The sequence below is a fragment of the Chlorocebus sabaeus genome, chromosome 12 (assembly GCF_047675955.1).
Source record: "Chlorocebus sabaeus isolate Y175 chromosome 12, mChlSab1.0.hap1, whole genome shotgun sequence".
NCBI lineage: Eukaryota > Metazoa > Chordata > Mammalia > Primates > Cercopithecidae > Chlorocebus > Chlorocebus sabaeus.
In genome coordinates, this window is record NC_132915.1 from 68,400,218 (window position 1) to 68,413,372 (window position 13,155).

At 46.6% G+C, this 13,155-nt stretch overlaps 1 protein-coding gene across 1 annotated transcript in view; it reads right to left on the reverse strand.

Annotated features, from left to right (window-relative positions):
* The window catches only part of GABBR2 (gamma-aminobutyric acid type B receptor subunit 2), a 419,145-nt gene that overhangs the window by 201,186 nt on the left and 204,804 nt on the right, over nt 1-13,155 (reverse strand). The window contains exon 4 of the mRNA XM_007968615.3: nt 5,415-5,516. Coding sequence (XP_007966806.1) covers nt 5,415-5,516 — 102 coding nt within the window. The remainder of the gene's footprint in view (nt 1-5,414; nt 5,517-13,155) is intronic.

Genomic DNA, 13,155 nt, shown 5'->3' on the forward strand with positions numbered 1-13,155 from the left:
CCTGTTTGAACTTCCGGTCAGAATCAGTGTATGTGGTCTGCAATGATCTGTTTTGTGCTTTCTGGTTTTCATGTTTGCTTTCTACTTCGAAACAAGGATGAGATTTCCTTTGTTTTATTTTTGTGTTTCTGCAGCTTCAGGTTCTGTTTGCATTATGGTATATTTACCACTGAGTTATTCAAAGCGTTCTTTAGCTTACATCTCTCTAATTATGAAACTCATGAGCAAAATGGTCTCTTTTGAGTCCCTCTCCTAGTTAACGCCAGGAGTTAAGCACTCTTTTTTTAAAAAATTCATCTCTTCTTAGGCCTGTGAAGGTAATTTGGATTTTTATATCTCAATTATGCCTATTGCCGTATCTATTTTTGCATTATGTAAAAAATTATATGTAATTTTTGCATCTGCATTACACTTTTATAAAATTATTTAGACTTCGTTTTCCTTCCATGGGTTCCCATGATCCCTGCTCAGCCATTTCTATCACGACCTCAGCCGTAAAGTGTGCCCTCGCTCTTGGCTGCATCACACTTCAGGATTAGCTTCAAGAGGGGGAGCTGGCTGGAACATTGTGTGAGCCCCATACAGTGGAGAATGTCTCCCGTTGCTCCACTGTCTCTGGGATGTAATGCTTCAGAGGAGTCGGAGAGTGGCCTGGTTTTTGCATCTCTATGGGAAGTTTGTTTTTTTCCTGGCCTACATATTTGTAAGATTTTCTCCACTAAGTATGTCAAAATTTTGGCAAAACCTGTCTAAGTATGACTCTCTTTTCACCAGTTCTGCAGAAGCTGGCTAGTTTGCTCATATAGTCTGTACCTTTCCATATAAAATTGTTGATTTTGCAGTTCAAAAATTGTAGAATAATGGAAATTCTGTATGGCCCAATCTACAGTTCTAAGTCTGTCTTGAGCCCACTTAAGCTTGTTTCCTATTAAAAAAAAAAACAAAAAACAAAAAACAAAAAAAAAATACCTTCTTATTTGAAAACAGAAAAATAGTGGAGACTGTATACAGAGTTCCCATACAACCCCTCATCCAGTTTTCCCTATTATTAATGTTTTATATTAGCATTTTGTGCATTTGTCACAATGAATAAATATTGATGTTATTATTAGCTAAAGCCCATTCTTTAATCAGATTTCCTTAGTCTTTTTCTCAAACATCCTTTTTCTATTGCTGGATCCCATCTAGAATATACCACATTGTATTTAGTTGTCATGCCTCCTTCAGCTCCTTTTGGCTCAGGCTTTCTCTATTTTTGATGAACTAGACAGTTTGGGGGAGTATTGGTCAGGTATTTTGTAGGATGGCCTTCAACTGTAATTTGTCTAATGTTTTTCTCATGGTTAGACTGGGGTTATGGGATCTGGGGAAGAAGACCACAGAGGTAAAGTTATTTCCATCACATTATGTCAAGGGAGCTTTCTTTTTTTTTTTTTTTTTTTTTTTTGAGACGGAGTCTCGCTCTGTCGCCCAGGCTGGAGTGCAGTGGTGCAATCTCGGCTCACTGCAAGCTCCGCCTCCCAGGTTCACGCCATTCTCCTGCCTCAGCCTCCCGAGTAGCTGGGACTACAGGCGCCCGCCACTGCGCCCGGCTAATTTTTTTCTATTTTTTAGTAGAGACGGGGTTTCACCATGGTCTCGATCTCCTGACCTTGTGATCCGCCCGCCTCGGCCTCCCAAAGTGCTGGGATTACAGGCGTGAGCCACCGCGCCCGGCCAATGTCAAGGGAGCTTTCAACGTGACTTATCACTGCTGACGCTGACCTTGATTGCCTGGCTCAGGGAATGTTTGTCAGGTTTCTCAACTGTCAAGTTATTCTTTTTTATCCCCCCTCTTTTCCTACTGTACCCTTTGGAACAAAGTAACTTAAGAAGTGTGTAGTTATGACCTACCTCTTTGGAGTGTGAGGTATCTATGTAAGTTATTTTGAATTCTTCTGTATAGGAGATTTGCCTATGCTCTCCCACTTATTAGTCAATCATTTACGTAAGAGTAAACTGGTGGAGATTTACTTCATACTTTGGGTTATATTCTAATACTACTTTAATTTTTGTGTTCAAATTGTTCCAGCTTTGGCCACTGGGAGCTCTGTCAATCAGCAACTGTACTCCCTTGATACAGCCCCACCAGTATGTGTATTACTCCTTACCTTCTGGTGTTACAAAATACCCCAGAATCATCTTGTCTATTTCCTGCCCCATAGAACCAGCCATTTGTCTAAGGAGCCCTGGTTCCTTTTACTGGAGAATGGTGTTAGGGACCAAAATCTGGATGGTAGGTGTGCTCACTGCTACCATTTCTACTGCTTTAGATTTTGGTTCTGTTTTTGTCCTGGTTTTCCCTTAGGAAAACTCCCTTCTCCAGTATCCACAACTGTTATCCTTTATCTCACTGGATTGATCCCTTTAGCGATTTCCTCTGAATTTTGGGAAAGTATCTCAAGTTTGCCCTCCACCTTATTGATTTCTTATTTTTCTTAGCTTTAATTCTGCTCTCTACTACCTCCAATGCAGATTCCAGTTCTACTATTTGATATCTGGTTTTCTTGCCTGTCCTCTGTACCTCCTTCTCCATCTTAACCCACAAGAACTCCGAAACTTGCTTTTCCTCTGAGGTTTCCAAAAGTAACTACCTTCCCGTCATTCCTGAGTATTATATCCTTGTATCCTCTGGTGCATTTTGTCCAGACTTGGTATTTCATTCACACACACTCAACAAACAGTTGAGCAAATTAGGTTGGGGTTTGGGTGATGGGAAATAGAAGAGTGACCAAGTCAGACAGAAATTTCTGCTTCCTGGAGCTTACATTCTAATGGGAGGAGACAGACGATAAAGTACCAGGTAAAATGAATAGAAGGCCAGATACTGTTAGAGGTTGAATTGTGTATATTGAAGTCATAACCCCTAGTACCTCAGAATATGACCTGATTTGAGAGCAGGGTCATTGCAGATGTAACTAGTTAGGACAAGGTCATACTGGAATAGGGGAGGCTCTTATCTAACATGACCAGTGTTCTAAAAAGACAATATAAAGAGAAGAGAGGACATGCCATGTGTGGTAGAGATTGGTGTGATGCAGTGGTGAGCCACAAACTGCCAAGGATTACCGGTGACTCCAGCAGCCAAGAGAAAGGCATGGAAGAGTCCTAAGCCTTTGAGAGAGCACGTTCTGTAGTTATAAACCACCTAGTTTGTGGTACTTTGTTGCAGCAGTCCCAGGAAATGAAAATAGGTATCGATCAGTGAAATGGAGGAGAAAATTAGCAGAAAGGGGCAAATGGGAGTTGGAGGAACAGGGATTTCAATTTTTAAATAAACTGTTCAGGGAAAGCCTCTGGGAGAAGGGGGTGACTGGATGAAGACTGCAAGAGGCACAAGAAGGAGCTGTGCAGGTGTCTGGGTGAGGGGAGCCTTTGCCAACAGATGAGGACTCTGTCATTGGTGCTGCTCTCCTGGCTTATGTGATGCCAGAATCCTTTCTCAGAAGTACATGCAGGGCAGTGGAGAAAGCTGGGCCATGACATTGCCCAGACATGGGTTTGAATCCCAACCCACCATTTTTCAGTTGGGTGTCTTGGGGTAGTTGCTAACCTTTTTGAGTCTTGAGTCCACATCTGTGAAACAGGAATACAAAAATTCCCTCCATCTGAGGGCTTTGGGGAGGATGAAATGAGCAAATAAAGTGAAGAACTCTGCACAGGGCCTGGTCTGTGGTCAATGCACTGGAAAGGTGGCTATTTCAGCTGTTATTTTCATTATGGTTAATGTCGGTGCTACTTCTGTTGGAGTTGGTTGGTTGATGGGCAGAGAGCCCAGTTTCATCCCCAGTTTCTTGCTGACTTTCAACTAGTATCTCTGCTCTGCACACAAAGGTTCTTTAAACATTAAAGTCTGTAGATGCTGGGTCTCTGGAGTTCAGGGAGCTATTTCAAGTGCCCGGCATGGGGAGATGCCTCTGCGTGTGGCATGAGAACATCAGCGCAGCTGCAGGCCCTCCCCTCCTCTCCCAACCCTGCCCCAGATGCTTCCTGCAGAGCAGCCACCCCACCCCTGAATCCTCCAGGCCCCACATAGCCTGTGACACTGCAAGGGGGAGACCTGGCTCCAGCCACCTGGGCTGTCAAACAGGCCCTTCCCTGACTACTGTGTCCTCGTCTGCAGAGGCTCCCGAGGCTGAAATGTGACCCGCAGGCTCTGTGTCTGCTCTGAAGGAGGTGGTAGACAACTGATATGTTGCTTTCCTTGCTCCCCTTCTTTGGGCTTTGGGCTCCCCATCTGTGAACTGGAGGATTTAGAAGGCAACTGCTGTAACCTGCTACCTGCTCTGACTGGTGTAACCTGGGACCCACACGAGACAGAAGGGACATATCTGCAGTTGGCATCTGGGGTCTCCATGCCATTGACTTCAAGGGAGTGCCTGAAGGAATGGAGGAGAGGGAAAGAGGAATCTGATAGCTCTGATGACACTGGCATCTGCTTACAAACCTCCAGGAAGTCCCCAGGATAAAAGATCAAACTTCTAAGCTTGGCATTCAAGGCTCCTGGGAACTGACTTCTGTTTCAGCCTCCCTTCTACCCCACTCCAGGTACTTCTGCCTCTGTGGAATTCCTGCTGATCCTAAGCCATGATGAGCATGCCTACCCTACCCTCTGATCTTCCCTCCTACCATGCCAGGCTCCTGTAGGAGGGAATCCCTCTCTTCCTCCACCACCAAATGTTGTCTCTTTATGGAGCCTTGTCTGAGCCCTCTCCCCAGGTGGGATGAGTCACTTCCTCCCTTTGTTGCCAGGCCCCTTTGTTCCTGTTTCCCCTGAGAGGTCTCTCTGTCTTCTTCACCATGCTGGGAGCAATATGAGGACAAGGTCAAGGCCGATGATGTCTATGAGCCCAGGAGAGGGTCTGGTTTATAAAAGCTGTTTGAGAGAGTTTGCAGAATGAATGGACAAATGAAAGTTAGAGACTGACTTACAACTGGGGAAACTTCTAGTTGACCCTGTTTCTAAAATGAGTATCACTGGATAGGGGTCAGGAGCCTGGGCTTTCAGTTGCAACAACAAGACTTCTTTGCTGTGGTCTTTCTGCAAGACAGTTCCTCTCTCTGTGACTCTTCAAAACAGACATGATAATCATGTGTGCCCTGCGTGCCCCTGACACTGTGTTGAGAGATATAAAACCATCAGGAAAGTGCTCAGTGGCTATGCACCTGCAGCCAGCACCTCTGGCCAGTGTTGGATAGCAAGGAAGGAAAAGCCAAGGGAAGCCAATTCCTGGGAGCTTCTCCTGTCTGGGATGCCAAGGTGGAAATGAACTTGAGACCCAGACCATACTTGAGGCTCTTTCATAGTCAGGTAATTTGGGCACCCAGGGCATTGAAATCAGTCTGCCATTCACCCTGTGGCTAGCCACACCTACCTTCAGCTTTTTGACACTGGTACAGGGATCATTGGAGAAGCTCTCGGTGTCTGAAATCTCAATGTCCTCGCCATACAGAACGCCAGTCAGGTCGTTCCGCACCTGTCAGCAAAGAGAAAGCAGAGGGTGGGTGTGCTGGGGACCACAGGAAGGGTCAGTTCAGAGGGGTCATCCTGGGGAAGTCAACTGGGCAAAGCGAGTTTCTCTACTTCACCGACAATGCAAAGTGAGTGGTTTTGTTTTACATTATTAACTAGACCGGCCCATGAAAACTTGAGGATTCCCCAGTCCCACCCTGCAACTGACAGATGGATACAAGGAGGCCAGACAGGAAAGGGACTTTCTAAGATTTCCCAGGGAGTTCCTGCAAGAGTCAAGATTAGCACCTTTGCTGCTGTTTCTCCACCACATCACACTGTCTCCAAATCAGGCTATTCAATTATGTCTTTGTTAATATGTTGCATTATTTATTTGCAACATTATTTCACTTTTATGGTGAGGAAATAGCTAAGATATTCAAAGACAATACAGAGTAGAGGAAAGAGGAAAAAAGTATGGAACCTGCCTGTGATGTTAAACGTAACTATGTGTCTACTGACACACAGAATGAGGAATATCTATGGATGTGAAAAGCAAAGGGCTGCAAACTCCAGTGTTACTAGGACCAGCCAGTGTGTGAAGTAGTCTGTGTGGAAGGACATTACAGAATGATAGGGCTGGGCATGGGCTCACACCTGTAATCCCAGCACTTTGGGAGGCCAAGACGGTGGGATTGCTTGAGCCCAGTAGTTCAAGACTGCAGTGAGCCATGATCATGCCACTGTACTCCAGCCTGGGTGACAGAACAAGACCTTGTCTCAACAGAGCAAAACAAAACAAAAGACAGCAACAGTTGGTTGCTGAGTTAGAACATGGGTTGAGGGTTACCAGACCTTCTGATTTTTAGGGGGAAAATCAGAAATTCAGACTTTTAAAATATAAAATCCCCTAATTTTTAAATGTGGATACTATTTTGAATTAAAAAAAAAAAAAAAAAAAAAAAAAAAGGTAAGGACCGAACCACATAAATTTAAAGTCTGTATCTGGCCTGTGGCCGTGGCTGTGCACCCTCTGACATAGAGCGATGGAAACTGGACTTTGTGTTTTGGTAGCAAGAACTAGGTTGGGGTTAGGGGATCCAGCTTCTAGTTCCTGCTGTATCACTGACTTGCTTGTGACCTCAGCCTCTCGTGTGATCCTCTCCTTCTCTGGGCCTCAGTTTCTTCCTCTTTAGGAGATGCTTTAAGCACTTCTTGTTCACACCCATTAGCATGGCTATTACCAAAAAGCAAAACCACAAGTGTTGGTGAAGATGTGGAGAAACTAGAACCCTTGTGTACTGCTGGTGGAAATGTAAAATGCTGCCGCTGCTGTGGAAAACAGTATGGCAGCCCCTCAAAAGAGTAAATATAGAATTACCACAAGATCCAGCTATTCCACTTCTGGGCACATACCCAAAAACTTGAAAGCAGGGACTTGACAATTTACACCCATGTTCATAAGGGCAAGTGTCCACTGTAACTAAAAGGTAGAAGCGACCCAAACATTCACTGCTCGATGAATGGATAAACGAGCTGTGGTATATACAGACAGTGAAATATTATTCAGCCTTCAAAAGGAATAAACTTCTGACACATGCTACAACATGGATGAACCCTGAAGACATCATGCTATGTGAAATAAGGCAGACACAAAAGGACAAATATTGTATGACCTATTCATACGAGATACTCAGATTAGTCACATTTATAGAGACAGAAAGTAGAATGGTGGTTACCAGCAGCTGAGGGGAGGAGGGGAGGAGGTGTGATGGTTTAATGGGCACAGAGTTTCAGTGCGGAATGATTAAAAAAAAAAAAAAAAAGTTCTGCAGATGCAGTAGTGATAGTTGCACCAACATGTGAATATACTTACTGCTACTGAACTGTACCCTTACAAGTGGTTAAAATGATAAATTTTCTGTTATGTATATTGTACCACAATAAAAAAGAACTTCTTATTTCAACACTTGGTGGATCCTTGTAATGTATCCATCAGAGCGTTTTGGATAATCTGGCCCTAAATGTCACAGGATGGTTACCACCAAGGAAGGGAGACAAAATAGACTGTGATGGGAGCTGCCATCTTTTATTTCTTTGAGAGAAACATGAAGCCAATGGAGCCAATGTGAACATGTAATCATTCTGGCTAGCAAGTCCACGGGTGTTTATTTTACTCTGAATGCTTAAATGCCTTGCGATCAATGTTTTGTAAAAAGAAAGACGCTGTCCCAGTCAGGGTGATCCTTGTCCATCCTTCGTTTTTACCTCAACTTGATGGAAGATTGGTGACTAGTCAATGTGGGGGGAAAGTTAACTTTTCCAGTAGAGCTTATTTCTGCTGCCTCAAATCCTTTTGGATACAGGTGGGTCCCATGATGAGTTCTGAGCATCACGAGGGTGTCGTGGAACAACAGTCATTATTAAACAGGGAAAACATGCACACGTGGCCCTCCTGGGAGGAGCTCAATGCGTGAGCTCCTGGAAACACACAGTCAAGCCTTGGCTCTCCATTTGCATGGCACCCACATTCTGAGAAACTACTCAAGCTCTGAAGTCTCAGTTTTCACACCTATAAGATGGGGGCAATACAGCAAGTAGCTCACGGGGTTGACTCAAGGCCCACCAAAAACACTGAAGACGTGGAATGGCTTTGTAAACTCTAAAGTTCTACACACCACTTAGAAGTTGCACTGATCATTCCCAGGCAAATGGCAAAGCATCAAGGCAGCAGCGGCTTGGGTATCCACATGTGTGTACTAATGTGTGCATGAAAGCTATATATAAACATGGCAGAATAAAACGTTTTATAGGTGGTCAGACCTCAAAACAAATGGACAAAACACACCCTAGATGTCATCTCATCCCTCCCCTCATTTCACAGATGAGGAAACTGAAGTGTGATTCCCAGTCCTGGCTGGCTTTTCTGGATTCTGCCATATGTGGACAGTTTCAGAGGCCCAGTGAACCAGAACAGACCAGAACAGATGGTCAGTGAGGTCAGCCACTCACCGCCCATAATCTCAGCACCAAGGAGTCTGTGCTCACCTCAAGTATTTATCCGAACGGACTTTCTGGGGAAAGCAAATGGAGGCAATCAGTAATACTATAAATGATGTTTTAAAGTAACAAAAGCAAAGAAAAGAAATAATGTAATAGATCTTCCTCACAAGGGAAAAAAATTCACATGCTTCTTAAGTGGGTAGAAAGACCCTTTAGTGCACTGATGGAAGATTTACTAAGAAAATTTGTAAATACCCGGGTTTCCTTCTGTAACTGCAGTTATCTCTTGTTTAAAACAGAGCCAGGCCAGGTGCGGTAGCTCACGCCTGTAATCCCAGCACTTTGGGAGGCCAAGGCGGTTGGATCACCTGAGGTCAGGAGTTCAAAACCAGCCTGGCCAACATGGCGAAACCCCATCTCTACTAAAAATATAAAAATTGGCTGGGCAGTAGTGGCATGTGCCTGTAATCCCAGCTACTTGGGAGGCTGAGGCAGGAGAATCACTTGAACCCAGGAGGCAGAGGTTGCAGTGAGCCAAGATCGTGCCATTGCACTCTAGCCTGGGCAACAGAGCGAGACTCTGTCTCAAAAAACAAAAACAAAGACAAACAAGCAAAAACCGGAGCCAATGTCTTGCCATTAATTTCATTTCTGCAAAATGATTTCCTTTTATCTATTAATCTCCTGTATAAAAATAGAAGTATGTTCTTCTCAGAAAGGAATAACTCTTAACTCCTAATAAAATACAGTCACACACACACAACACACACACACACACACACACACACACACACACACAGTATGGCGGGGGTGCCCCTGGGGGCCTAATCTGCATATTGGGCCAAGTGAGGCAGCCACCAGGAGTCTGATTTGCTGAAAGCTCTGGGCATCCTGAGAGGGACGGGGAGAGATGGGTAATGATGGGCAGGGGAGGTTAGAAGGCTGCCCCTCACCTGGAAGGGAGCCCCAGGAGGGCAGGAGACACAGACTGACAGGCAGTGAGGAGAGCTGTGAGCAGGCACCCAGGGCTGCTAGGAGGGAGGTGAGGAAGGACTAGGCTCCCTACAGGCCAGGGCCTCTGGAGTTACCCAAAGGGAAAACTCTCCCCGCTTCTGGTACAGCGGATCCAGGACCTGGCCAAGGAACAAATCCACAAGGAGCTGAAAACATTTGGCATGGAGAGGAACGGATGGGTCAGAGCCCCTGGAATAAATAATCTGCGATAAGAGGCTTGGAGGCAATAGTTGTTAACTCGACACCTCCTCCTTACCCCCGCTACAAGAACTGGTGTGGCCCACCCATGTGAGTTCGTGCCAGAAAGCATGTCCCTGAAGCAGTGGTTCTCAAACAGCAGCCCCTGCACCAGTAACACCAGCACCATCTGAGAATTTACTAAAAATGCAAACTCCAGCCCTGCCCAGAACTACTGAATCAGACACTCTGGGGTGCGGTCCAGCACCCCATGTTTTAACAAGCTCTCCAGGTAATTCTATGTTTAAAGAAATACCTTCTAAAGGAAGCAGGATACATTTTAAGTAAATGATTGATAATTGTGTGAAAAAAATTTTAATGGCTTGGATATTTTCCCCTTGGTTAGAAGAGACCAGAATGTATTAACTGAGCAAGGCAATCGACAAAGGGTGATTAAGACGAGGAACCCCACCACCCCGTTTTTTTTTTTTAGACAAAGTCTCACTCTTTCACCCAGGCTGGAATGTAGCAGCATGATCTGGGCTCACTGCAACCTCTGCCTCTCAGGTTCAAGCGATTCTCCTGCCCCAGCCTCCCGAGTGGCTGAGATTACAGGTAACCGCCACCACGACCAGTTAATTTTTGTATTTTTAGTAGAGACGGGGTTTCGCCATGTTGGCCAGGCTGGTTTCAAACTCCTGACCTCAAGTGATCCACCTGCCTTGGCCTCCCAAAGTGCTGGGATTATAGACGTGAGCCATTGCACCTGGCCAGGAACTATATTTTAAAAGGTATCACATCTAGAATGAAGGAAGGGACAATCCCTCTGCAATCCATCTCAGACCACACATAGAGCCCTGGGCTCAGTTCTGCTTGCCTTTATCAGGGTAGTGACAAAGTGGTTCACACTCAGAGGAGAGAGGTGTGACTAGGACAGGGACCAAGAACCCTTTAGGGAGACCAAGGGCACCGGCTGGAGAGCGTAAAGGTCACAAAGGGTGAAACCAATGACTCCTCAGGCTCCTGTGCAGCTTTGGGACTCAAACAGCCAAATGCAAGACTGTTAATACTTCAACTCAGACTTCAAGTTCTAGGAAGTCCCACATTTTTCATAAAGCTAAGAGCCAGGAGAAATCCGTGGCATTGAGGGAAAGCCAGCAGCGGGGACAGCCCCACTCATGCTGACCAGGGAGAAAATGCCGCCAGGTCAGATCAGCCATCAGAGCAGCAGAGATGACTGCGTCTGCCCACAACCTCCCTCCCAGCTGGTTCATGGGGCTGTGGGCGAAGAGAGTGACAGGGACTTGTCACTCCAATAAAGCCATCACAATGGCTTCGCTCCTGCAACTGACTGAGCACACAACCTCCATCCGCACACTAGGCATGGGAGTGCACAGTCTTTATCCATGCCTGCAAGACATAGCGGGAGAAGGGGAGGGGTTGGAGGAGGAAAAGGAGATGAGAGAAAAAGGTGGAAGGCAAATGGAATTGGGAAAGGAGTGTAGGTAAACGAATGACTCAGAAGAATCTTCTCACTCAGCATTTAATTGAGTTCATGTAACCTGTTTAAGCCTAATGTGGGTCCACACTGTCCCATTAGGGAGGCTGGTCCCCACTTCTGAGAAGGCCACAGTGCCACTCCATTGCAAGGCCTCCTCCCTGCTCTGAAACATGCACCTCTCCATTAAACACAGAACAGCTGCCAGAGGACGTCAGGCACTGCCCTCTCTCTAGAATCACCCAGCCTTGGGTTTATCAAATCACTGCATGACCCGCTGCCTCATGCAGTGATTTGATGGACCAAATCACTGTGTGGGCCAGTCTGTTCTCTCCACCCACGCTGTCTCTGCTTTAGGGCCCCAGGACTGTATCTGCACGCCCTGCCAGGCTCCCATCCCCTGCAACTCCCTGCTACCCACAGGTAGGGCCAGTGAACTCCTGGCTCCTATGGATCCCCCTGCTTGGCACTGGACACTCCTGCCCTCCATGGATGCAAGGTGAGGGGCCTGAGGTCAGGAGCCCTGGGGTGCAGCCCCCAGTGAGCCTGGCAAGGGATCTTCTCTGACCTCAGGCTCTCAATCTGAGCTCTTGCTTCATTCCTGGGACTGAAATTCTCTCTCATGCCCAGTCACTGCCTGGCTTCTGGGCTTAAGCACCTTCCCGAGCAGCCACTCACCACTTTGGATTTTCCAGAATGGGCTCTGTTTGTCTCTACCAGTCCCACTCCTTCATTCACTCACTCATTCACCCACTCATTCATTTCTGATATTGACATCTCTTCCGTTTCAGGAACCATCTGAGATAGCACCGGGCCTCTAACGATGACCAAAACTGTTCACTCTCCTGGATCTCTGTCTAGTGAGGGCAAGAGGCATTTGTCAGCTGACTGTCCCAGGGAATGTGTAAATGTTCACTGAGACAAGGGCACTCAAGTTCAGGGACAGGCTTCTGGGACAGGCTGTAGCAGAGGAGTCAGCCCCAGACCAGGAGGTATGGCAGGGGGAAGGATTCCAGGCCGAGGAGCAGCATGTGTACATCCTGTGACGGGGGGGAGCTGGTGGAGAAACTAAAAGAATGTCCCAGTGGGCTTAATGCAGAACCTAAAGCAGGGCCTGGGGGAGGCTGTCGGAATGAACTGAGAAAGAGGTAGGTGAGGGCAGCCCGGGCAGGCCTTCCAGTTCACATGAAGGACCAGGTCTTGCCACTAAGCACAGTGGTAACCCATGATGAGGTTTTAAGTGATGGAGTGACATTATTAAACTATGATTTGAAACAGTTGCTCAGGCTGCTGTGAGACCACTGAGGGGCAGGGACATGAAGGGAAGAAGAAGGGCAGGGAGGGGCTCCAGCAATGGTCCAGGCGAGGGATTCTGGAGGCTAGATGATACGATACGGGAGGTGGCAAGAAGTGATCGGCTTGGGGGTACATTCAGAATAACTAATAATCTGTATTAGCCATCTGCTGCTGTGCAACAAATTATCCCAAAACTTAGCAGCTTTAACCAATATGCATCTACAGTCCCCCACAGTTTCCATGGTGAGGAATGGGGAGCAACTGAGCTGGGGGGTGTCTGGCTCAGGGTCTTTCAGGAGGTTGTGGTCAGGATGCTGGCTGAGGCTGCTGTCACCTAAAGACTTTGGGACTACATGTTGGGATCACCTGGGGAGTTTTAGAAACTGCTAATGCCCTAGCTGCATCCTAAACCAATCAGAACTTCTGGGATAGGACCCGGGCATCTGTGTTTTCACAGCTTTCCAGGAGTTTCCAATGTGTAGCTAAAGTGGCTACTGATTAGGGGTAAGAGCAACAGAATCATCAAGCTCACGGCTCTGTTGCCAGCCTGCCTGAAAACCCCTGAGCCCCCTGTCCCCATCTCCTCCAGACCCAGGGCACCAGGATTGCTCTCCAGCTCTCTCCTGCCCCCTCTTGTGGGTACATCTCATCTTTAATCCCCAGGCCCTTCTACTCC